General features: G+C 39.8%; 2 protein-coding genes across 2 annotated transcripts; both read left to right on the top strand.

The window, feature by feature from the left end:
• The first annotated feature begins 217 nt into the window (after positions 1 to 217).
• On the top strand, positions 218 to 9,957 carry LOC148130294 (C-type lectin mannose-binding isoform-like). Its single transcript, XM_087969151.1, has 6 exons — positions 218 to 319; positions 1,524 to 1,593; positions 2,857 to 2,951; positions 3,917 to 4,057; positions 8,501 to 8,618; positions 9,890 to 9,957. Exons 2-6 carry the CDS (start codon positions 1,536 to 1,538, stop codon positions 9,955 to 9,957), a joined length of 480 nt encoding a protein of 159 aa, XP_087825277.1. The 5' UTR covers positions 218 to 319; positions 1,524 to 1,535.
• A 2,661-nt stretch (positions 9,958 to 12,618) lies between these two features.
• Positions 12,619 to 21,001, top strand: LOC148130293 (C-type lectin mannose-binding isoform-like). Its single transcript, XM_087969012.1, has 6 exons — positions 12,619 to 12,720; positions 13,924 to 13,993; positions 16,852 to 16,946; positions 17,914 to 18,054; positions 18,737 to 18,860; positions 20,732 to 21,001. Exons 2-6 carry the CDS (start codon positions 13,936 to 13,938, stop codon positions 20,797 to 20,799), a joined length of 486 nt encoding a protein of 161 aa, XP_087825138.1. The 5' UTR covers positions 12,619 to 12,720; positions 13,924 to 13,935; the 3' UTR covers positions 20,800 to 21,001.
• The last annotated feature ends 4,972 nt before the right edge of the window (positions 21,002 to 25,973 follow it).

Raw genomic sequence — 25,973 nt, 5'->3', positions numbered from 1 at the left:
CGTATCAACTCGCTGAAATGGCAGTTGTATTATGAAAGCTTTTGGCCAACTTATGTACACACACCTCTCTCTACTGTTTAACTGCTATAAAAGTTTAAGCCAAATATGGGGAAAGAGGGCAACAGCTGACACCCTGATATTCAGTTTGTGGGTTTTGTGGTTTGGGGGTATAAAAGACTTGACTGGGGGACATCTTTGTATGTTCTCCTTCTGCACAGAGCAACATCATCCTACTTCAATCTCCACCTCGGGGAGTTTATTGGGGCTTCAACCCCCCCAAACAAGGACCCAGAGTAGGACTGAAGCCTCCTAGGGACAGGTGAGTAATGCTCTCCCACCCGTGGGGACATGGCAGGTGAGGTCCTTGCAGAAGATCATTCCTGTGTGTCTTTCTCTGCCTGAAGGGACCTCTTCCCCAGGTTCCAGCAGGAAATCTGGAGGAGGGTCTCTATGGCAGGGAGCAAGGGATCTCTTGGGAATCTCTGGGAGAGCATAACAGAATAAGTGTGTCGGAGGGACCTTGGAGGTCTTTTAGTCCAGCCCCCTGGTCAAGCAGAGACCCTCTACCATTTCAGACAAACGCTTGTCCAATCTCTTCTTAAAACCCTCCCGTCTTGGAGCATCCACCACTTCTGGAGGCAACTTCTGTTCCACTGGTTAACTGTCCTCCCTGTCCGGAAGTTCCTCCTTAGTTCCAGGCTCCTTCCCTCCTTGGTTAGTTTCCACCCGTTGCTTCTTGTCCTGCTGCCTTCTGGCTCTTTAGAGAGTGGATGGACCTCTTTGCAAGGATCTGCCTCTCCTCCTAACTCAAGAAGGTGAAAACTCTTGAAACTGGGTATCTCAAAAGGAACCTTTTATTGGGCAGAAGTGAAAGCAGGACAAGCAAAGCAGAGTCTGAATTCCCTCAGGCAATGCAGTTAACCTTTAGGGACCTGACACTCTTCTTCTATGACAGAGGTCTTCCTGTTCCTGGTGAAGCCATTGATAGCTTTGGAAGCATATTCCACATTGCCACATAGCCTGAGAAAGTGGTGTGTGTGTGTGTGTGTGTGTGTGTGTGTGTGTGTGTGTGTGATTTTAATTGAGTAGTTCTAAGTAGACAAAATAAAATTCTTTTCTTAGTTCAAGGTTATTAAGTGTGGCGCAGCAGAGAAAAAGGATCTTACACTGGAACAGATCGTGATTGGTCCATGTGATGTGAGGATGGGGGAAAAGGGGATGGAGTGTAGATTGGGACATTGTGGGATGTCTGAGAAACTTTTACTTTCGAGATTCCACAGATGTGCCAGGTGCTATTCTGATAAAGGTACTTTTGAGATTATGCTTGTCTCGGAGTCACTGATCGGAATGGAGGTTTGCTGGAATGCTGACAGCCATTGGGTGAGAGCCATTGGGCTCCCATCAAAGCTGTTGCATGACCATGAGCGACAGACTGAAAGTGGGGGCTCCCCTTTCTGATGGGGACCTTGATCCGCTTTCGCTTCCCCTTCCAATTGGCCCCTCTCTGCTCCCCCCCCCTGCAGGAAAAGGAGACCATGGGGCGATTTGTCCTTGTGAGCCTTGGCTTGCTGGTCGTGGCTTTCTCCCTGCCTGGTGAGTTCCAGCTGGGTCCCTCCTGTCCAGAGAGGCCAACCCTCTTGCTTCTGAATCTCCTCCTGATTAGACTCCCAGCATCAGAATAGAATATAGAATAGAATATAGAATAGAATATAGAATAGAATATAGAATGGAATGGAATAGAATATAGAATAGAATAGAAAATAGAACAAAATAGAATAGAATAGAATATAGAATAGAATAGAAAATTGAATAGAACATAGAATTGAATAGAGTAGAATAGAATAGAACAGAACAGAACAGAACAGAACAGAATAGAATAGAATAGAATAGAATAAGGAAAGTATAAGGATAGAATAGAAAATAGAAAGAATAGAAAGAATAGAATAGAATAGAATATGGAATGGAAAAAGAATGAGAATGAGATTAGAATAGAATAGAACATAGAATAAAATAGAAAATTGAATAGAATATAGAATAGAATAGAATAGAATAGAATAGAATAGAATATGGAATGGAGAAAATAATGAGAATGAGAATAGAATAGAATAGAATATAGAATAGAATAGAAAATTGAATAGAACATAGAATTGAATAGAGTAGAATAGAATAGAACAGAACAGAACAGAACAGAACAGAACAGAATAGAATAGAATAGAATAGAATAGAATAGAATAGAATAGAATAAGGAAAGTATAAGGATAGAATAGAAAATAGAAAGAATAGAAAGAATAGAATAGAATAGAATATGGAATGGAAAAAGAATGAGAATGAGAATAGAATAGAATAGAACATAGAATAAAATAGAAAAATGAATAGAATATAGAATAGAATAGAGTAGAGTAGAATAGAATAGAATAGAGTAGAGTAGAGTAGAATAGAATAGAATAGAATAGAATAGAATAGAATAGAATAGAATAGAATAGAATAGAATAGAATAGAATATGGAATGGAAAAAGAATGAGAATGAGAATAGAATAGAATAGAACATAGAATAAAATAGAAAATTGAATAGAATATAGAATAGAATAGAGTAGAGTAGAGTAGAATAGAATAGAATAGAATAGAATAGAATAGAATAGAATAGAATAGAATAGAATAGAATAGAATATGGAATGGAGAAAATAATGAGAATGAGAATAGAATAGAATAGAATATAGAATAGAATAGAAAATTGAACAGAACATAGAATAGAATATAGAATAGAATAGAAAATTGAATAGAATACATAATAGAATGGAATGTAGAATAGAAAAGAGAAGGGAATCTACTCATTGGGCTTCGTCTCTTCCCACACAGGAGCCAACGGCTGTTGTTGTCCTCGTGATTGGTTCCCCATGAACAGGTTATGCTACAAGGTCTTTGAGGAAAAAAAGAACTGGAACGATGCCGAGGTTAGAAGTGTTTGTGAGCTTGTGAATCTCCTAGTTCGGGCAGAGGAGACGTCTAGTCAGAGCCTTGAGGAACTCCCAAGCCCCCTCTGGCTGGGCTGGAAACCCACCAAGGGAGACTGGGATGGGTGGGTGTAAAAAACCAGTAAGGATCGTGGTTTTAGGAGAGCCTGAAATGCAAGTATCTGTGGAAAATATGGGCTTTCGTATAGATATGAAGTCTTTTGTGGCCAGTATGAAGTGTTGAGTGAACTATTCCCTGAAAATAGACTTCCTGAGGTTTTGCCACCAACTCTGGCTGGCCTCTTCAGACATCTTGGGACCCCCTTGAGTTTGAAGTGATAAGGACCTGAAATTTTAATCAATGAATACATTCACGATTTATTTACAGGTGCCCATGTAAGGAACTGTTCAAGAGCTGTGGACTCTAGCAAGGACAACCTCAGGGATCAAACAGAAACAAGATGGGTGGATAGTGTCAACTCGTAAAACATTCCTATGCCTGTTTTTGAGTTGCCATAAACAAGGGGGGGGGGAGGATCTGAAGGAGCAGTACGGCAGTTTAAAACCAGAAGTTCACCCCACTCTTATCTTGCAAAGATTGTAGCTAGGCTACCGAGTCATCTGCCCATGAAAATCCTTCATTGGAGAATGTGATTGATGACACCCAGCCCGTGAACATGCTCAATTGGAGAATCTGATTTATGACACACCCAGGGGGAGGGGGGAAACAGGGTCACAGGGGACTGTAAATTATGTATCCCAGAGTTGGATTCATTTTGGTTAATGCCGGCATGTTGCTCCTAATAAATCTTTTGAGGTTCTTTGAAGCTTGGCCCATGGCTCAAGATTTAAATAGGGCAATCGCCGGAACCCTGACATCTGGGACCTTTCAGGCAGCCCTCTGCTCTTTGCCATCTGCCCATAAGTCTGCTTCTGTGCTAAAGAAGGGTCTGTTCTTGTCCCAGATGTTCTGCAGGAAACACAAGCCAGGCTGCCACCTCGCCTCCATCCACAGCATGGCAGAATCAGCTGACTTGGCCGAGTACATCGCTGACTATCTCACAAAGAAAGACAATGTTTGGATTGGACTGAATGATCCACGGAAAGTAAGTCTCTTTCTGCTGATAATGTTCCCAAATCTACATTTACCATTTCCAAGGGGCTTTTGGAAGGATCGTCCAATGGGAGGTGGGGACCTCTCTCGGATAAAAGCTCCTGCCTTGGAGAAAACCTCCAAGAGAGAGAGAGAAGAGGAACTAGGAAGATTAAAGACCTAGAGACTAAAACACATGAAGAACAGTTGCAGGATTTCGGTTTGGCCAGTCTAGAGCAAAGAAGGGCTTGGGGTCACAGGATAGTGGTCTTCCAATATTTGAGGGGCTGCCCCAAAGAGGAGGGAGTGGGTCAACCTATTCTCCAGAGCACCAGAAGGCAGGACAAGAAGGAATGGATGGAAACTAATGACAGAGAGAACCAACCTGGAATGAAAGAGAAACTTCACAATGATGAGGACACTGAATTAGTGGAATGGCTTCCCTCCAGAAGTAGAAGTATTATACACGGATGTTGTAGGGAGAACACTAATATTAGAAGTAGTATGGGAACAGAAGAAAATTCTATTAGTTGTAATTTACGCACCCAACAAACAACAAGAAACATGCTACAAAAAATTACATGAAAAAATTCTTGATTTAGGCAAAGAAGAAATTTGCATAATAGGGGATTTCAGTGCAGTCTCAGATATAAAAAAATATTATCAAAGTACCAGTAAAAATAAGAAAAAGAAAAATACATTCCCAAAAACATTTTTAACATGATAGGAGAACAGAACCTAAGTGATATATGAAGAATATACAGTCCAAAAGAAAAGCAGTTCACCTTTTACTCAGTTCCCCACAAATCATGGTCAAGAATTAACATGACATGGATAAGAAAAACCCTAATGAAAGACATAGTACGAATAGAAATAGCACTAAATATGTGGGCAGATCACAACCCCATTATAGTAATATGGAAAGGTTAATCAACACAAAGAGGAAGAATATATAGACTCTATATAGACTCTGAGAGATAAAGAATATATAGTAAAATTAAAGAAAGAATTAGAAATGTTTTTTGATGTAAATAAAAAAGAACACCCTTCTTTACAGAATCTGTGGGATACAATGAAAGCCTTTCTAAGAGGAATAACAATTGCTTATAATGCTAGAAAGAAAAAAGAAAGAGAAAATAAAAGCAACGAGTTACAGAATGACATTAGAAAGTTGGAAAGACAAGCACAATTAGTACCAGAAAATGAGCAAATTATAAATAAATGGAAATTAGCTAAACATAAATTGAATATATTAGAACAGGAAAGAAATTTAAGAGCATTGAAAGCAGTAAAGCAAAATTATTCCGAAAATGCAAATAAGCCGGGAAGATGGCTTGCATATAGGTAAAGAGAGGAAAAGGAGAAGAGATGGATACAGCAGTTGCAAGATAAGGAGGGAAAGATACAAAACAATATGGAAAAGAAAAAAGAAATAGTATTGGAGTATTTTCGTGAACTCTATAAACAAGAAAATATGAGTAAAGAGAGAATTAAACAGTATTTAGAGGAATAAAATATTCCAATACTATCAGAAGAAGAAAGAGAAAGATTAAATAAAGAGATTACTATAGAGGAAATAAAAGAAGCAATTAGCAAACAAAAAAAACAAAAAAACTCCGGGAACAGATGATTTACCTGCAGAGTTATATAAAAACTTAGGTGAAATTCTTGACCCAATTCTTTTGGAAATCTATAATGAAATACTTAAAGTTGCAGAGTTACCAAGGTCATGGAGAGAAGCGTATATCACATCAATTCCAAAGGAGGGCGCAGATATCACCCACATAAACAACTATAGACCAATTTCTTTGTTGAACGCCGACTACAAAATATTTATGAATTTAATGGCTGAGAGACTAAAAAAAATACTAAGTAGATATATACATACTGATCAAAACAGTTTTCTTCCAACAAGACAAGTTAAAAACAATACAAGAACAGTACTAGATATCCTAGAATACTATGAGGCTCATCCAGAAAAACAGGCTACACTTGTTTTTCTGGATGCTCAAAAAGCCTTTGACAAAGTAAATTGGGAATTTAAGAGACAACAAGTAAAGGAAATGAAATTCAGGGATAAATTTGCAAAAATGTTAGAATCAATATATTCAAGCCAAGAAGCCCGGGTTATAATTAATGGAGAAATGACTAATTCATTTGAAATAGAAAAGGGAGTCAGGCAGGGATGCCCACTTTCACCTCTGCTCTTTATCACGACTTTGGAAACTTTGTTGAGAAAAATTAAACAGAATATGGAGATAAAAGGATTAAGAATTAAAAATGAAGAATACAAGGCCCAAGCATTTGCAGATGACCTTGTGTTCTTCATAGAAGAACCAATAAAATTGGGACCAAAATTAATTAAAGAGATAGAGAGATATGGAGAGGTGGCAGGGTTAACAATCAATAAGGATAAAACTAAAATGATAACAAAAAATCTAACAGAGAAACATGAAAAGAAATTAGAAGAGGTAATGGCCTTACAAATTGTAAAAAGAATTAAATGTTTAGGAATTTGGCTCATGGCAAGATGCTCAACAATAAATGAAGATAATTATGTAAAATTGGTACAAGAAATAAAAAAAGACTTAGAAAAATGGGGAAAATTACAATTATCAGTGCTAGGAAGAATAGCAACTATTAAGATGAACATCTTGCCAAGAATATTTTTCCTCTTTCAAAATATTCAAATTAAATTAGATAAAAATTTTTAACGAATTAAATAAAATTACTATGAAATGTATTTGGTTAGGGAAAAAGCCTAGAATAAAATTAAGCTACTTACACGATGATAGATGCAGAGGTGGATTTGGGCTCCCTGCCTGGGAACTATACTATAAAGCGGCAACTTTAACATGGATTAAGGATTGGGCCAATTTGAGAAATAAAAGAGTCTTGATTCTAGAAGGGCATGATTTGGAAGCAGGGTGGCATGCCTTCATGTGGAACCCAGGAAATAAAAGCTACACACACTTCAATAGGCATATAATTAGATGTTCACTATTAAAGGTGTGGAAAGAAATTAAACACAAACATTATATGAAGATCCCAGGATGGGTTTCCGTCATGGAAGCATCGATCCACCCCAACGCACTAGAAACTGGAAGAAAAATTATGTATTATGATGTACTAAACTCCCAAGGAAGATTAATGACTAATTAAGAAATTAGAGAGCAAGGGATGAAAATAGAGTGGTGGCCATATTTACAACTCAAGGCAAGATATAAAAAAGACATGGAAGAGTTTGGAATTGAGATAAAACTGAATCAATTAGATAAAATACTAGAGGGAACAGATGAAAAATTAATCTCAAAAATGTATAACTACCTGTTAGAATATGAAATGGCGGAAGGAATAGTTTATGATTGCATGGGCAAGGAATGTAGGACACAATATTAATTTGGAAGATTGGGAAAAAATCTGGAATCAAAATTACAAAATAACAAAATCGGTGATCTATAAAGAAAATCAATATAAAATGTGTTACCAGTGGTATCTGTCACCCTCAAGGTTAGCTAACATTTATCCAAACATAAGTCTGATGTGTTGGAAATGTAAGCAAACGAGGGGCACTTTCTTCCACACTTGGTGGCTCTGCCCAAAAAGTAAAAAAATATTGGAAAAAAAAATAGACTGTGGATAAAAGAAATTACAAATATTCAATTAGAAATTAAACCTGAATTTTTTGTTGTTGGGAATGTTAAAAGGGGACTATGCAAATGAAATAAAATATTTAATTCTCCATATAATCACAGCGGCAAGAATTGCGTTGGCACAATGTTGGAAGGGCGAACAAATGCCAACAGATAATTTGATTACTCAGAAAATACTTGACTGCTCTGAAATGGACCTACTCTCACAAAAACTTAGGAATAAGGGAGACTCAAGATATATTACAGCTTGGGATAAATGGTATAAGTGGATTAAAGAGAAAAAAACAGGAAATTAAAAGATATGTTTTTGATGAATGGAGTAGTTAAATTAAGAATGTTTACCAAATAAGAAATGAATAGTAGTAAAATCATTACCAAGAAACAAGCACACCGTCTTAGTTGATTAGAAACGTATGTTTTATATGTTTATTTATTTTGTCTTTGTATATATAGATCATGTCTACAATGTTAAGATGTACTGTATATAGTGTTTTTCTTTTTTAATTATTAATAACGTTTTTCTAAAACAAAAAAAAAGAGGAGACTGGACAGCCACGTCTGAAATGGAATAAGGTCTCCTGCTTGAGCAGGGGGTTGGACTAGAAGACCTCCAAGGTCCCTTCCAACTCTATTCTCTGAGAGAGAGAGAGAGAGAGAGAGAGAGAGAGAGAGAGAGAGAGAGAGAGAGAGAGAGAGAGAGAGAGAGATGATATATTTGCTCTGAGTTGAAAATGTTGTACTCCAATCTGGGCCCTGCAGAATCAGATCCTCCATTGACTAATGTGGCTTCCGTGTCATTCCAGACACGCTCCTGGGAGTGGTCAGACAGATCCTGCGTTGACTACCTATCCTGGTATCCAGGAGAGCCCAACAACGAAAATAACAATGAGTACTGTGTCCACCTGTTTTACCAGAAAGGTAGTGATAGTATTCAAATTATTTTACTGCCGGTTCTGTTGTCGTGGCTTCTGGTAGTGTGGCTTGGTGGGCATGGCTATGTGGCCATGTGATTGGGTGGGTGTAGCTAGGTGACCATGTGACTGGGTGGACGTGGCCAGGTGGTCATGTGACTGGGTGGGTGTGGCCAGGTGGTCATGTGACTGGGTGGGTGTGGCCAATTTAGCAGTCCATTTTGCCAGTTTAGCAGTCCATTAAACAATGCCCCCTTTTCTATTCTTTTTAATACGGCATGAAGCTTTTGCTCTAGCGGGGAGAGGTTGGCAATGCCTGGGGGAGGAAAGGAACTCTTTCCACAGATCTCCTGGCTCTATTTCAAGGGCCAGATAATGCCATTGGTGTTGGGGGATTCATTGGTGAGGTGATGGTGACTGGATGTGCGATGCTCACTGGTGCAGTAAGTGGAGTTGATAAATTGACAGGTGTGGTGAGGTGGGGTGGGGTGGGGCGGGGCAAGCCGGGCAAGTGAGCCAGCCAGAGGTGGCATTTGCTGATTCTACGAACCAGTTAAAATTTCCGCTACTGGTTCTCCCAAACTGGTTCGAACCGGCTGAATACCACCTCTGGATTGGACACATTATAGGACCATCATTGCATAAGCTCCATCATAACCTTCTTCCTAATGGCCATTATTTAGCTTTTTGGACATTTACCTTTTGGTTGTTTCTTTTCTTGCTTAAATATATATCAAACCTCCACCCCCCTGCAGCCAGAAGAATCTCAGACAGTTTTAGTGCTTAGTATCCACATCGAGGGCTCAGTGTGTAGCAAAAGCTGTTAGACTAATATACTGCTTTATCGTGCTTTTACAGCCCTCTCTAAGCGGTTTACAGAGTCAGCCTCTTGCTCCCCCTAACAACCTGGGTCCTTCTTTTACCAATATCAGAAGGACGGAAGGCTGAGTCAACCTTGAGCCTGGTGGGATTCGATCTGCCAAATTGCAGGCAGCCAGTAGTCAGCAGAAGTGGCCTGCAGTACTGCACCCTAACCACTGTGCCACCACCATAAGCTTTCCTGATGTGCTTTGCAGGGCAGGAGAGAAGGTGCAGGTGAGGTTCCCAGCCTCACTTGCATCATCCATGCTACAAGCAGAGTCCCATGCTGAGAGTCAGGACAATCCCAGCCAGCAACGATACAATTTGGCCAGGGTATCACAAGAGCAACCACAGCATGCCCATGCTCCTCTGTGCAAGCTGCAATGTCTAACTGAGGGCCCTTTTTCTTTTGCTGTCTAGATTCCAAGATGTGGAATGACGCTTCCTGTGACAAGGCCTATCCTTTCATCTGCCAGTGCAAATTCTAGTGCAAATGGCTCCTTTTCCTGCTCCGCAGTGAGCGAAGTGCCTGGTGAAGTCTGGAGAAGCAATGAAGTTCTGCCAAAATCTCTGCTCTGCACCCTTCCCTTAAGGCAGGGGGTCCCAAACTTTTCTATACCCCGCACCCCTACAACGCTTCTGATACACTCTCACACCACTTAAAAAATAAATAACTATATGCATAGAATTATACACATACACAATAATTTTTAAACTTCTAAACCCAAGTTTTTGCACCCTCTGGAATATCGTCTTGCACCCCCGGTTGGAAACGGACCCTCACCAAATTAAAAATTACAGACCTATCTCACTCCTGAATGTTGATTATAAGATTTTAGATACAATAATGCCTGAAAGACTTTAAAAAATATTAAACGATATCATCCATCCAGATCAGAACGGGTTTCTCCCAAAGAGAGATATATATAAAAAATACAAGAATAATAATGGATATTTTAGAATATTATGAGATTTACTCTAATAAGCAGAAGGCACTAATGCTTCTGGACACCCAGAAGGTGTTCGATAATTTAAATTGGCAATTTTTCATTGAACTGCTATCTAGGATGAAATTTGGCAAAAAAATATATAGGACTAATTAAAACAATATATACCACACAAAATGCAACAGGAGTGATTAACGGAGAAACCACAGACATTCTAAAAATAAATAGTGAGACGGGGATATCCTCTTGCCCTATTACTATATATACTATCAGCAGAGGTATTGTTGACTCAAATAAGGAAAAATCAAGATATTCAAGGATTGACCATTGTTGAGGTAATTCCCCGTTAGGAGAATGAGCACATACAGGGAGACGTATTTGAGAGTAGTGTTTGAATAATACACATACAGCACACAGATACACTGTACAGTAAATGTAGGTTTTTACTTCCAGAAACGTTAAGCAAAGTCTAAACAAGCAATCCAAAGTCATTCACAGGTAAATCAGTCAGTTTTTTCAATCCAGGGATAATTCAGTAACAAAGTCCAGTGTCAAAAACAGCTCAGTAACAGACTTACATTAAATCCAGGAATATCAGTCAATTAGGAAAAATGGAGGAACAGCAATACTTTCCAACAGAAGGAAACAGAGATATACTCACACTCTCTTCTGAGACTCGGACTAAAACAACCCAGGTTTCTGGCTCCATCTTATGGCTGTTTGAGAAACCACACCCAATTACACTTTTGCATTTTCTTAAAGATACAGTTTTAAAATGTTTATCCCGGTTTATATATTTCTAACCCAAATACCTGTTAGGTGACTTATATTCCTAACAACCATCAAACAAGAAACATACAAATTACAAACTTTACAGATGGTCATAACAGGACCATAACAGGAAGAAGAAGCCATGAGAACAAGGGAGGTTTCCAAGGACAAGGAAACAAGTGTTACACAACAACAATAATATCATATATATAAAAATAATAATAACAAATGTACTACCAAAACTATTGTACCTATTCCAAACTGTGCCAGTCAAGCTAGGAAATAAATTCTTCAAAGACCTTAATAAAAGAATTGCCAAATTTATCTGGCAAAAGAAAAAAGCCAGAATAAATTTAATTATTGCAGGATAGTAGAAGCAAGGGAGGCTTGGCCCCCAGATTTTGAGTTATATTACCAGGCTGCATTTCGTACCTGGATTAAAGATTGGGTTAATCTGGCAGACAAAAGAATACTGATGATAGAAGGCTTCGATTTACAGCTTGGCTGGTACGTGTATCTTTGGGATGGAAAAAACATGTCATATTTATTTTCAAAGACACTGGGTAAGAAAAGCCTTGTTATACATATGGGAAAAAATCAAAAGAAACCACTATGTGAAAATACCTCTCTGGCTATCTCCAATGGAGGCTCTAATATATCCCAATGCTATGGATTTGAACAAAACAATAAAATATAAAGAACTTATAACTGATGAAGGTGAACTAAAAACACAGATTCAATAAAAGGAGATCCTATACCATTTGGCCAAATGGCATCCAATCTCTTCTTCAAAGCCTCCATGGATGGAGCACCCGCAACTTCTGGAGACTACTTGTTCCACTGATTAATTGATCTCACGGTTAGGAAATTTTCTCCTTGAAATTTCTCCTTGAGTTAAAAAATTGCATTGCTTCAGGATTTCTGGTCCTGATCAACAACCCGAAAACAGCTTGTTTGCATCATTAGATTTGGAACACCATAAATTCTGAGGTGGTCATCAAAGTGTCCACTTCTCATTATCCCAGAATTCAGCAGCCATTTCCCCATCCCAGGGATGGGATATCCATTGAGTCCAGGTGAACGTCAACCCTGTATTGAACAATCCTAAATGGCACAATGATGGTCACCAATTGAACTGAGAGAAGGTGGGAAGGAAAAATCAAACCACAACCTTGCAAATATTGCTAAAACATGACTAAATTAAGTTTGTAGAACGTATCAACTCGCTGAAATGGCAGTTGTATTATGAAAGCTTTTGGCCAACTTATGTACACACACCTCTCTCTGCTGTTTAACTGCTATAAAAGTTTAAGCCAAATATGGGGAAAGAGGGCAACAGCTGACACCCTGATATTCAGTTTGTGGGTTTTGTGGTTTGGGGGTATAAAAGACTTGACTGCGGGACATCTTTGTATGTTCTCCTTCTGCACAGAGCAACATCATCCTACTTCAATCTCCACCTCGGGGAGTTTATTGGGGCTTCAACCCCACCAGACAAGGACCCAGAGTAGGACTGAAGCCTCCTAGGGACAGGTGAGTAATGCTCTCCCACCCATGGGGACATGGCAGGTGGGGTCCTTGCAGAAGATCATTCCTGAGTGTCTTTCTCTGCCTGAAGGGACCTCTTCCCCAGGTTCCAGCAGGAAATCTGGAGGAGGGTCTCTATGGCAGGGAGCAAGGGATCTCTTGGGAATCTCTGGGAGAGCATAACAGAATAAGTGTGTCGGAGGGACCTTGGAGGTCTTTTAGTCCAGCCCCCTGGTCAAGCAGAGACCCTCTACCATTTCAGACAAACGCTTGTCCAATCTCTTCTTAAAACCCTCCCGTCTTGGAGCATCTACCACTTCTGGAGGCAACTTCTGTTCCACTGGTTAACTGTCCTCCCTGTCCGGAAGTTCCTCCTTAGTTCCAGGCTGCTTCCCTCCTTGGTTAGTTTCCACCCGTTGCTTCTTGTCCTGCTGCCTTCTGGCTCTTTAGAGAGTGGATGGACCTCTTTGCAAGGATCTGCCTCTCCTCCTGACTCAAGAAGGTGAAAACTCTTGAAACTGGGTATCTCAAAAGGAACCTTTTATTGGGCAGAAGTGAAAGCAGGACAAGCAAAGCAGAGTCTGAATCCCCTCAGACAATGCAGTTAAACTTGAGGGACCTGACACTCTTCTTCTATGACAGAGGTCTTCCTGTTCCTGGTGCAGCCATTGATAGCTTTGGAAGCATATTCCACATTGCCACATAGCCTGAGAAAGTGGTGTGTGTGTGTGTGTGTGTGTGTGTGTGTGTGTGTGTGTGTGATTTCAATTGAGTAGTTCTAAGTAGACAAAATAAAATTCTTTTCTTAGTTCAAGGTTATTAAGTGTGGCGCAGCAGAGAAAAAGGATCTTACACTGGAACAGATCGTGATTGGTCCATGTGATGTGAGGATGGGGGAAAAGGGGATGGATTGTAGTTTGGGACATTGTGGGATGTCTGAGAAACTTTTACTTTCGAGATTCCACAGATGTGCCAGGTGCTATTCTGATAAAGGTACTTTTGAGATTATGCTTTTTCTCGGAGTCACTGATCGGAATGGAGGTTTGCTGGAATGCTGACAGCCATTGGGTGAGAGCCATTGGGCTCCCATCAAAGCTGTTGCATGACCATGAGCGACAGACTGAAAGTGGGGGCTCCCCTTTCTGATGGGGACCTTGATCCGCTTTCACTTCCCCTTCCAATTGGCCCCTCTCTGCTCCCCCCCTGCAGGAAAAGGAGACCATGGGGCGATTTGTCCTTGTAAGCCTTGGCTTGCTGGTCGTGGCTTTCTCCCTGCCTGGTGAGTTCCAGCTGGGTCCCTCCTGTCCAGAGAGGCCAACCCTCTTGCTTCTGAATCTCCCCCTGATTAGACTCCCAGCATCAGAATAGAATATAGAATAGAATAGAATATAGAATGGAATAGAATATAGAATGGAATGGAATGGAATATAGAATAGAATGGAATGGAATGGAATGGAATGGAATAGAATAGAATAGAATAGAATAGAATAGAATAGAATAGAATAGAATAGAATAGGATAGAATAGAATAGAATAGAATAGAATAGAATAGAATAGAATAGAATAGAATAGAATAGAATAAGGAAAGTATAAGGATAGAATAGAAAATAGAAAGAATGGAATGGAATGGAATGGAATAGAATAGAATAGAATAGAATAGAATAGAATAGAATAGAATAGAATAGAATATGGAATGGAAAAAAGAATGAGAATGAGAATAGAATAGAACATAGAATAGAATAAGGAATAGAATAGAATAGAATAGAATAGAATAGAATAGAATAGAATAGAATAAGGAATAGAATAGAATAAGGAATAGAATAGAATAGAATAGAAAATAGAAAGAATGGAATGGAATAGAATAGAATAGAATAGAATAGAATAGAATAGAATAGAATAGAATAGAATAGAATAGAATAGAATATGGAATGGAAAAAAGAATGAGAATGAGAATAGAATAAAATAGAACATAGAATAGAATAAGGAATAGAATAGAATAAGGAATAGAATAGAATAGAATAAGGAATAGAATAGAATAAGGAATAGAATAGAATAGAATAGAATAGAATAGAATGGAATGGAATGGAATGGAATGGAATATAGAATAGAATGGAATGGAATGGAATGGAATAGAATAGAATAGAATAGAATAGAATAGAATAGAATAGAATAGAATAGAATAGAATAGAATAGAATATAGAATAGGATAGAATAGAATAGAATAGAATAGAATAGAATAGAATAGAATAGAATAAGGAAAGTATAAGGATAGAATAGAAAATAGAAAGAATGGAATGGAATGGAATAGAATAGAATAGAATAGAATAGAATAGAATAGAATAGAATAGAATAGAATAGAATAGAATAAGGAATGAGTATAAGGATAGAATAGAAAATAGAAAGAATGGAATGGAATGGAATAGAATAGAATAGAATAGAATAGAATAGAATAGAATAGAATAGAATAGAATATGGAATGGAAAAAGAATGAGAATGAGAATAGAATAGAACATAGAATAGAATAAGGAATAGAATAGAATAGAATAGAATAGAATAGAATAGAATAAGGAATAGAATAGAATAAGGAATAGAATAGAATAGAATAGAAAATAGAAAGAATGGAATGGAATAGAATAGAATAGAATAGAATAGAATAGAATAGAATAGAATAGAATAGAATAGAATAGAATAGAATATGGAATGGAAAAAGAATGAGAATGAGAATAGAATAAAATAGAACATAGAATAGAATAAGGAATAGAATAGAATAAGGAATAGAATAGAATAAGGAATAGAATAGAATAAGGAATAGAATAGAATAGAATAGAATAGAATAGAATAGAATGGAATGGAATAGAATATAGAATAGAATGGAATGGAATGGAATAGAATAGAATAGAATAGAATAGAATAGAATAGAATAGAATAGAATAGAATAGAATAGAATATAGAATAGAATAGAATAGAATAGAATAGAATAAGGAAAGTATAAGGATAGAATAGAAAATAGAAAGAAGAATGGAATAGAATAGAATAGAATAGAATAGAATAGAATATGGAATGGAAAAAAGAATGAGAATGAGAATAGAATAGAATAGAACATAGAATAGAAAAAGGAATAGAATAGAATAGAATAAGGAATAGAATAGAATAAGGAATAGAATAGAATAGAATAGAATGAGGAAAGTATAAGGATAGAATAGAAAATAGAAAGAATGGAATGGAATAGAATAGAATAGAATAGAATAGAATATGGAATGGAAAAAAGAATGAGAATGAGAATAGAATAAAATAGAACATAGAATAGAATAAGGAATAGAATAGAATAAGGAATAAAATAGAATAGAATAGAATAGAATAGAATAGAATAAGGAAAGTATAAGGATAGAATAGAAAATAGAAAGAATAAAAAGAATGGAATGGAATAGAATATAGAATAGAATAGAAAATAGAACAAAATAGAATAGAATTGAATATAGAATAGAATAGAAAATAGAACAAAATAGAATAGAATAGAATTGAATATAGAATAGAATAGAAAATAGAATAGAATATAGAATGGAATGGAATGGAATTGAATGGAATGGAATAGAATAGAAAATAGAATAGAAAATAGAACAAAATAGAATAGAATAGAATATAGAATAGAATAGAAAATTGAATAGAACATAGAATTGAATATAGAATAGAATAGAAAATAGAATAGAACATAGAATAGAATAGAATAGAATAGAATAGAATAGAATAGAATAGAATAAGGAAAGTATAAGGATAGAATAGAAAATAGAAAGAATAGAAAGAATAGAATAGAATAGAATATGGAATGGAAAAAAGAATGAGAATGAGAATAGAATAGAATAGAACATAGAATAAAATAGAAAATTGAATAGAATATAGAATAGAATAGAGTAGAGTAGAATAGAATAGAATAGAATAGAATAGAATAGAATAGAATAGAATAGAATAGAATAGAATAGAATAGAATAGAATATGGAATGGAGAAAATAATGAGAATGAGAATAGAATAGAATAGAACATAGAACGGAATAGAAAATTGAATAGAATACAGAATAGAATAGAATATAGAATAGAAAAGAGAAGGGAATCTTCTCATTGGGCTTCGTCTCTTCCCACACAGGAGCCAACGGCTGTTGTTGTCCTCGTGATTGGTTCCCCATGAACAGGTTATGCTACAAGGTCTTTGAGGAAAAAAAGAACTGGAACGATGCCGAGGTTAGAAGTGTTTGTGAGCTTGTGAATCTCCTAGTTCGGGCAAAGGAGACGTCTAGTCAGAGCCTTGAGGAGCTCCCAATCCCCCTCTGGCTGGGCCGGAAACCCACCAAGGGAGACTGGGATGGGTGGGTGTGAAAAACCAGTAAGGATCGTGGTTTTAGGAGAGCCTGAAATGCAAGTATCTGTGGAAAATATGGGCTTTCGTATAGATATGAAGTCTTTTGTGGCCAGTATGAAGTGTTGAGTGAACAATTCCCTGAAAATAGACTTCCTGAGGTTTTGCCACCAACTCTGGCTGGCCTCTTCAGACATCTTGGGACCCCCTTGAGTTTGAAGTGATAAGGACCTGAGATTTTAATCAATGAATACATTCACGATTTATTTACAGGTGCCCATGTAAGGAACTGTTCAAGAGCTGTGGACTCTAGCAAGGACAACCTCAGGGATCAAACAGAAACAAGATGGGTGGATAGTGTCAACTCGTAAAACATTCCTATGCCTGTTTTTGAGTTGCCATAAACAAGGGGGGGGGAGGATCTGAAGGAGCAGTACGGCAGTTTAAAACCGGAAGTGCACCCCACTCTTATCTTGCAAAGATTGTAGCTAGGCTACCGAGTCATCTGCCCATGAAAATCCTTCATTGGAGAATGTGATTGATGACACCCAGCCCATGAACACGCTCAATTGGAGAATCTGATTTATGACACACCCAGGGGAGGGGGAAACAGGGTCACAGGGGACTGTAAATTATGTATCCCAGAGTTGGATTCATTTTGGTTAATGCCGGCATGTTGCTCCTAATAAATCTTTTGAGGTTCTTTGAAGCTTGGCCCATGGCTCAAGATTTAAATAGGGCAATTGCCGGAACCCTGACATCTGGGACCTTTCAGGCAGCCCTCTGCTCTTTGCCATCTGCCCATAAGTCTGCTTCTGTGCTAAAGAAGGGTCTTTTCTGTTCTTGTCCCAGATGTTCTGCAGGAAACACAAGCCAGGCTGCCACCTCGCCTCCATCCACAGCATGGCAGAATCAGCTGACTTGGCCGAGTACATCGCTGACTATATCACAAAGAAAGACATTGTTTGGATTGGACTGAATGATCCACGGAAAGTAAGTCTCTTTCTGCTGATAATGTTCCCAAATCTATATTTACCATTTCCAAGGGCTTTTGGAAGGATCGTCCAATGGGAGGTGGGGACCTCTCTCGGATAAAGCTCCTGCCTTGGAGAAAACCTCCAAGAGAGAGAGAGAAGAGGAACTAGGAAGATTAAAGACCTAGAGACTAAAACACATGAAGAACAGTTGCAGGATTTGGGTTTGGCCAGTCTAGAGCAAAGAAGGGCTTGGGGTCACAGGATAGTGGTCTTCCAATATTTGAGGGGCTGCCCCAAAGAGGAGGGAGGGGGGTCAACCTATTCTCCAGAGCACCAGAAGGCAGGACAAGAAGGAATGGATGGAAACTAATGACAGAGAGAACCAACCTGGAATGAAAGAGAAACTTCATAATGATGAGGACACCGAATTAGTGGAATGGCTTCCCCCCAGAAGTTGTGGGTGCTTCATTACCAGAGGTTAAGAAGAGACTGGACAGCCTCTTGTCTGAAATGGGATAAGGTCTCCTGCTTGAGCAGGGGGTTGGGCTAGAAGACCTCCAAGGTCCCTTCCAGCTCTATTCTGACTGAGAGATTGAGAGAGATGATATATTTGCTCTGACTTGAAAACGTTCCACTCCAGTCTGGGCCCTGCAGAACCAGATCCTCCGTTGACTAATGTGGCTTCCCTTTCATTCCAGACGCGCTCCTGGGAATGGTCAGACAGATCCTGCGTTGACTACCTGTCCTGGCATCCAGGAGAACCCAGCAATAGCGGTAACAACGAGTATTGTGTCCACATCTATCCCCAAGCAGGTAGTGATGGTATGCAAATTTTTTCTCTACTGGTTCTGTTGGCATGGCTTGTGCTGGTATAGCTTGGAGGGCATGGCTATGTGGCCATGTGACTGGGTGGGTGTGGCTAGGTGACCATGTGACTGGGTGGGGGTGGCCAGGTGGTCATGTGACTGGGTGGGGGTGGCTAGGTGACCATGTGACTGGGTGGGGGTGGCCAGGTGGTCATGTGACTGGGTGGGGGTGGCTAGGTGACCATGTGACTGGGTGGGTGTGGCTAGGTAACCATGTGACTGGGTGGGGGTGGCTATGTGGGCATGTGACTGGGTGGGTGTGGCTAGGTGACCATGTGACTGGGTGGGGGTGGCTAGGTGACCATGTGACTGGGTGGGGGGTGGCCAGGTGGTCATGTGACTGGGTGGGTGTGGCCAATTTAGCAGTCCATTTTGCCAGTTTAGCAGTCCATTAAACAATGCCCCCTTTTCTATTCTTTTTAATACGGCATGAAGATTTTGCTCTAGCGGGGAGAGGTTGGCAATGCCTGGGGGAGGAAAGGAACTCTTTCCACAGGTCTCCTGGCTCTATTTCAAGGGCCAGATAATGCCATTGGTGTTGGGGGATTCATTGGTGAGGTGATGGTGACTGGATGTGTGATGTTCACTGGTGCAGTAAGTGGAGTTGGCAAATTGACAGGTGTGGTGAGGTGGGGCAGGGCAGGTGGGGTAAGCAGGCGGGGCAAGCAGGCAGGCAGGGTGAGTGGAGACAGGGCAGGTGAGCCAGCCAGAGGTGGCATTTGCTGATTCTACGAACCACTTAAAATTTCCGCTACTGGTTCTCCCAAACTGGTTCGAACCGGCTGAATACCACCTCTGGATTGGACACATTACAGGAACATCATTGCATAAGCTCCATCTTAACCTTCTTCCTAATGGCCATTATTTAGCTTTTTGGACATTTACCTTTTGGTTGTTTCTTTTCTTGCTTAAATATATATCAAACCTCTACCCCACTGCAGCCAGAAGAATCTCAGACAGTTTTAGTGCTTAGTGTCCACATCGAGGACTCAGTGTGTAGCAAAAGCTGTTATGCTTTATCGTGCTTTTACAGCCCCCTCTAAGCGGTTTACAGAGTCAGCCTCTTGCTCCCCCTAACAATCTGGCTCCTTCTTTTACCAATATCAGAAGGATGGAAGGCTGAGTCAACCTTGAGCCTGGTGGGATTTGATCTGCCAAATTGCAGGCAGCCAGTAGTCAGCAGAAGTGGCCTGCAGTACTGCACCCTAACCACTGTGCCACCACCGTAAGCTTTCCTGATGTGCTTTGCAGGGCAGGAGAGAAGGTGCAGGTGAGGTTCCCAGCCTCACTTGCATCATCCATGCTACAAGCAGAGTCCCATGCTGAGAGTCAGGACAATCCCAGCCAGCAACGATACAATTTGGCCAGGGTATCACAAGAGCAACCACAGCATGCCCATGCTCCTCTGTGCAAGCTGCAATGTCGTGCCTCTTTGCAAGCCAGTATACTGGTTCCCACACCCATCATCCAAGGATGTCCTTAGCACATGATAAAAAAAAGGTTTTTGTTTTTTTTCCATATAACAGCCATATAAAGCTCCATCCGGTTTTCACCTATAAAAGAGGTGGACTAAAAACTCAAACTCTTTACTGCCCTCTTGTGGCTGAGCGGAGCTTGACAGGCAAAGCCTGGTTGCCGTATCCTGATTTGTTGGATAGGTAAGCTATCTTGGTTACAGCAACCAGCTGAACCCAAAGCCCACGTTCGCGCATGAAGTTATCCACCTGTGGTATCTTCGTGTCCCCCTGCAGATGAGGAAGGAGCCTCTGAAATGATCTTCTCAGACTCTGAGGGAGTCACTGCAACACTTTTTCTTTTGCTGTCCAGATTACAAGAAGTGGAACGACAGACCCTGTGACACCGCCTCTTCTTTCGTCTGCCAGTGCAAATTCTAGTGCAAATGGCTCCTTTTCCTGCTCCGCGTTGAGCGAAGTGCCTGGTGAAGTCTGGAGAAGCAATGAAGTTCTGCCAAAATCTCTGCTCTGCACCCCTTCCCTTAAGGCCGGGGGGTCCCAAACGTTTCTATATCCCACACCCCTACAACGCTTCTGATACATTCTCACACCACTTAAAAAATAAATAATCATATGCATAGAATTATACACATACACAATAATTTTTAATAGAATAGAATAGAATAGAATAGAATAGAATAGAATAGAATAGAATAGAATAGAATAGAATAGAATAGTGGAATGAAGAATAGAGTAGAGTAGAGTAGAGTAGAGTAGAGTAGAGTAGAGTAGAGTAGAGTAGAACAGAACAGAACAGAACAGAATAGAATAGAATAGAATAGAATAGAATAATGGAATGAAGAATAGAATAGAATAGAGTAGAGTAGAATAGAATAGAATAGAATAGAATAGAATAGAATAGAATAGAATAGAATAGAATAGAATAGAATAGAATAGAATAGAATAGAATAGAATAGAATAGATTTATTGGCCAAGTGTGATTTGACACACAAGGACTTTGTCTTGGTGTAAATACTCTCAGTATACATAAAGAAAAGATACATTCGTTAAGAATGAAGAATCATAATGTGCAACACTTAAATATAGTCATAGGGTACAATCAACAATCAAATCATACTAGGAAACAGTCAATATAAACGTCTAAACCCAAGTTTTTGCACCCCCTGGAATATCGTCTCGCACCCCTGGTTGGGAACCTCTGCCTAATGGATGCTTTCGGTAGCTTGGATCTGATTTTGCTCATCCTGAAGGGCCAGAAAGTCAAATAAAATCTATCTAACATGGCCGCCTTCCTTTATTCTGCAGAACCAGGAGACTGTTGAGGTCCCAAACTCAAGACCCCCAAATCTTCTGCATCAGTAGTGGTATTAAATTTTTTTTTACTACTGGTTCTGTGGGCCTTGTGGGCATGGCAGGGGAAGGATACACTGCAAAATCCCCATTTCCCTCCCCACCCCACTAACCTGTTTTCCAGCTCTGTTCTCCTGTGCAGGGCAACCAAAGTAGACCCAGACAATCAACTGGGACTCAATGGGAGGCTGAGAAGAGACGGGGTTGGCGGGGCCAGTCAGAGGTGGAATTGGCTGGTTCTCTGAACTACTCAAGATTTCTGCTACCAGTTCTCCAGAACCAGTCAGAACCAGCTGAATACCACCTCTGTTCTGCTTGACAAACCTTGGCATTAAAGGTGTTTCTTTAGGAGGCCCATCCATTGAGGCTACAATGTTTTCTGGCATGTCCACCTCATTTTAATTGGAGGGATGTGTATCTGATGGGCCTCAGCACCACTTTCCTGTAGTGCATGAGTGTGGGGAAAACCTCAGAGTTTCCCCACTGCATGAGCAAATCCAGACTGCAGACAATGGAATCATAAAACATCAACACCTGGTAGCCAAACTGAAAGTGGCCAAGGACACCACAGAAGCAGCTGAGCTGCGCTCTTTCAAGATTGCACAATAGGCTTAACTGGCAGAAACATTCCTGTAGATTTGGGTTGACGAAAACATACGTTGTGCCTGAAAATACTCAGGCTTGCAATATAGTCTCAAGTCATCACTTGAGACTTTCAAGAAGAGATTGGACTGCCATTTGTCAAAAATGGTGTAAGGTCTCCTGCTTGGGTGGGTGGGGGGGTTGGACTAGATGACCTACAGGGTCCCTTCCAACTCTGATTATCTGTTATCTGTTATAGAGCATTCAGCAACAAATTACACAACCCAGAAACATAGGTTAAAAAAAAGTCAAAGTAAAACTGGCTTTATCTCACTTGCCTTGTGGAAGGCAGTTGAGTTTTCTGCAATATCTGCAAATGTTGTGCTCTGTACAAACATCTACTGGGAAAGAAGCATCTTACAACCCGTCCTGCTGTTGCTTAAAAGCTGCTTCTACAGCTAACAACTCCTTCATTAACAATGTCACAATTGCTTTCTGGAAGTGTTAATGCTTTTGAGTATAAGCACAGGGGAGTAGCTGCCCCCTTCTTCTTCTTGTAAGAAAACCACTCCTAACACAATGTCTGACTTGCTAGTCTGAATGCTAAATTGCTTTTGATGAATTAGGGTGGGGGAGAAATGATTTGTAACTTTCCAAATGCAGATTGTTCCTTCTTCATCCAAGCAAACTTTGTTTTTGTTTTTTTCAACAATTAGGTGAGAGGCTTAACTTTGAGTGAAAAGTTAGCAATGGACTTCTTGTTAAAATTAGCAAAGCCCAGGAAACTCTGACAATCTCTTATGTTGTAATGAGGGGTGTGTGCCAGGATAGTACCATTCACACCTTGGTAGGATCCATCAGTTGGAATCCTGCTGCCCAAATGGTCCAATTGTCAAAGGTGTCGAAGTCACACTTCTCCAGCTTGGCAAACAGCTTATTGTCCTGTCTCCTTTGCAACACCTCTTGCAGCTCCTGAGCCTTTGCATCCTCAGAGTAAATCAAGATGTCATCTAGGTAAATCATCAGAAATTTGTCAATGATATCTGAAAAACAGTCATTCATAAATCAAGAAAATACTGCTGCCCAGTTACAATTAGCCAATCCAAAAAGCATAATTAGATATTTAAACTCACCATCCCTGACATCAAACACTCATGTCTTTCTTTGACTCTAATGAGGTCATAAGTGTTCCTGAGATCCAGCTTGCTAAATATGTGAGCCACCTGTAATCGGTCCATCAGATCTGATCTTAGAGGCGGTGGGTAATGATCCCTTATTGCAACCTTGTTTTGAGGTCCTTGTAAGCGTGGACTCTGCAGGTCATAACCTGTCCCTTCTGTCCCAGGCTGACTGAAGCAATTAAGGGCATACCCATATGAACTTCAGCCCTCCTTACAAGCTGAATTCTCCCCTCCCCATTGTGGGCACTTGAGAAAGGGTCCGTTGTCATTTCCCTGAGCCTGTGGATAGTAAGTGGGGGGGGGATGCTCCTTTTAAGGTCATCCCGCTCCCCTTCCATGGGAAGCTGGCTGGGCAAACTCAGATGATATGCCCCGGCTTGCTGCAGATAAACCAAAGTGCTGAATCCCATCACCTTTACCTTTCCTCAGCAGCTGCTGCTCCTCTGGATGCTCCCAGTTGCATCAGCTCCCCTTCCCCAGATCGGTTGTGGTAGCTGTGAAGGGAGCAAGTCCCGTGATCTCCGACTGGGCTTGCACAATTGAACCTGTTCCTGCTGCAAATGTTTCAAATGGGCATCTAAGAGCAAACAAAGTTGCAATACTGTTACTCCTCTAGGTTTTGTGGAATTCCTTCAAAGAACTCCAATTCTATTAAGGAAGGGACCGCGTGCAAAAGCTTCACTTTGGTGCCAGGTTTTTAATATTTACTATTTTAATAGATGTATGTCATGGGTTGTTTTATGATTAATGTCGATTTCAACACAAAATAGAATAAGAGAGTTGGAAGGTGATAAAAAGGTTGTAGGTCATCTAATCCAGGGGTCTCCAACCTTGGCAACTTTATGACTTCTAGACTTCAACTCCCAGAATTGAAGATTCTGGGAGTTGAAGTCCACAAGTCTTAAAGTTGCCAAGTTTAGAGGCCCCTGATCTAGTCCAAAGCAGGAGCAGCATACTGTCTGGGTCAATTTGTTTACTTATTAAGTTCCTAATTTCTACCTCTATTATCCAACCATTGATAAAACAAGTCCCAAGTTCGAAAATATTCTGTGTCTTTTTTTTCCTTTTATCTTCACTGTTAATCTGTCCATTTTTGCACAGTCCAGTTTTTTTTAAATTATATCTTCTTCCGTGGAAAAATTTCTCCTTATTTCTAGGTTGAAACATTGTTTGGGAGACGCCCAAAGTTCAATATAATATGGGCAGCTATATAAATGTTTTAAATAAATGAATAAATAAACAGAGTCCAATTCACCTCCAAGGAGTTGTATGCCATTGGCATGTTGATGTGCCAAAAAAATTTACTTCCTGGTTTTTAAACCAAAACTCCCTTCTGAAATAAAATAATATCCCTTCACCCACCCACCCCAACAGAAATTCACCCCTTTATAAGTAATAGAATATCCATTTCTTTCCTGAATTGCACATGAGGCATTTCTTGCTGAAAAGTAAAGAGGATGAATTTCTACGTCCTTACAAGGCTGCGATAGATTCCATTCAAGAGGTGTTTTCGTTGTAGTGTCAATATTAAGCTACGAATGAGTTTTGTTGTGTTTATTTGTTTGTTTGTAAGTATTTATCTGTATAAAGCTTGGAAGGAGTAGGGGATGGAGCTTCACCTGAATTTCACCTGTGTGGACACTAAGCACCTGTTGTTTGTTATTCATGTTGTTTAATTGTTGATTGGGTGCCACCTGGAGTTCAATATAAAATTGACAGCTATATAAATGCTTTAAATGAATAGAATCTAATTCAACTCCAGGGTGTCAAGTTTTGTGCCTTTGGACTGTTGATAGATCTTTTGTACAAATAATCTACTTCCTGATGTTTAGACCAAAACTCTCTTCTGAAATATAATACTTCCTCTCTCCCTTCACCCAACCCCAAAAGAAACCTATCCCCTTGCCTTGTGTTGCCTTTGGGTCCACCCTCTTCTGAGTCTGATTTGCTATCCAAGGAGCCAAGTGTGATCAGGGAAAACTAAGAATGCAACCTAAAGAATTAATCAGCTTTGTTAAACATATAAATTACATAACTTTGCCTGGGAATGCATGGATGAGATAGTTTGGCTAAGCAGGAGAGTTATAACATCATAAAAACCCAGGGCCAAAGGCATTGTTTGCATTGTGTAACTCTCACCGTGCTCTAGGAAGAAATGCATGCGGGAGGGAGCAAAACCACAGGCTCACAAATATTGCTCAAATATTACTAAACAAAGCACGTAGGACATGCCAACTGGCTGAAATGACCGTTACATTATGAAAGCTTCTGGATGGCCTATATGTACACGTGTGTCTGTGTTTCTCACTGCTGTGGGGGTTTAAGCTGTTAACGGGAAAAGGGGGCAACACATGACACCCTGATGTTCATGTTTGCGGGTTTTGTGGTTTGGGGGTATAAAAGACCTGGCTGAAGACAACCTCCTTGTGTCCTCCTTCTGCACAGAGCAACATCATCCTGTTTCAGTCTCCACCTCGGGGT

Source organism: Notechis scutatus, chromosome 6 (assembly GCF_049901735.1).
Source record: "Notechis scutatus isolate UNSWTSFEM ecotype Mainland chromosome 6, rNotScu1.2, whole genome shotgun sequence".
Taxonomy (NCBI): Eukaryota; Metazoa; Chordata; class Lepidosauria; order Squamata; family Elapidae; genus Notechis; species Notechis scutatus.
Note: the sequence above shows the minus strand (reverse complement) of the source record. Positions and strands in the feature narration are given on the sequence as shown.

Coding starts and splice junctions, on each gene's coding strand:
- LOC148130294 (XM_087969151.1), top strand. CDS start 1,536: ATGGGGCGATTTGTCCTTGTGAGCCTTGGCTTGCTGGTCGTGGCTTTC. Junction 1,594..2,856: donor CGTGGCTTTCTCCCTGCCTG/GTGAGTTCCAGC, acceptor CTTCCCACACAG/GAGCCAACGGCTGTTGTTGT. Junction 4,058..8,500: donor GACTGAATGATCCACGGAAA/GTAAGTCTCTTT, acceptor GTGTCATTCCAG/ACACGCTCCTGGGAGTGGTC.
- LOC148130293 (XM_087969012.1), top strand. CDS start 13,936: ATGGGGCGATTTGTCCTTGTAAGCCTTGGCTTGCTGGTCGTGGCTTTC. Junction 13,994..16,851: donor CGTGGCTTTCTCCCTGCCTG/GTGAGTTCCAGC, acceptor CTTCCCACACAG/GAGCCAACGGCTGTTGTTGT. Junction 18,055..18,736: donor GACTGAATGATCCACGGAAA/GTAAGTCTCTTT, acceptor CTTTCATTCCAG/ACGCGCTCCTGGGAATGGTC.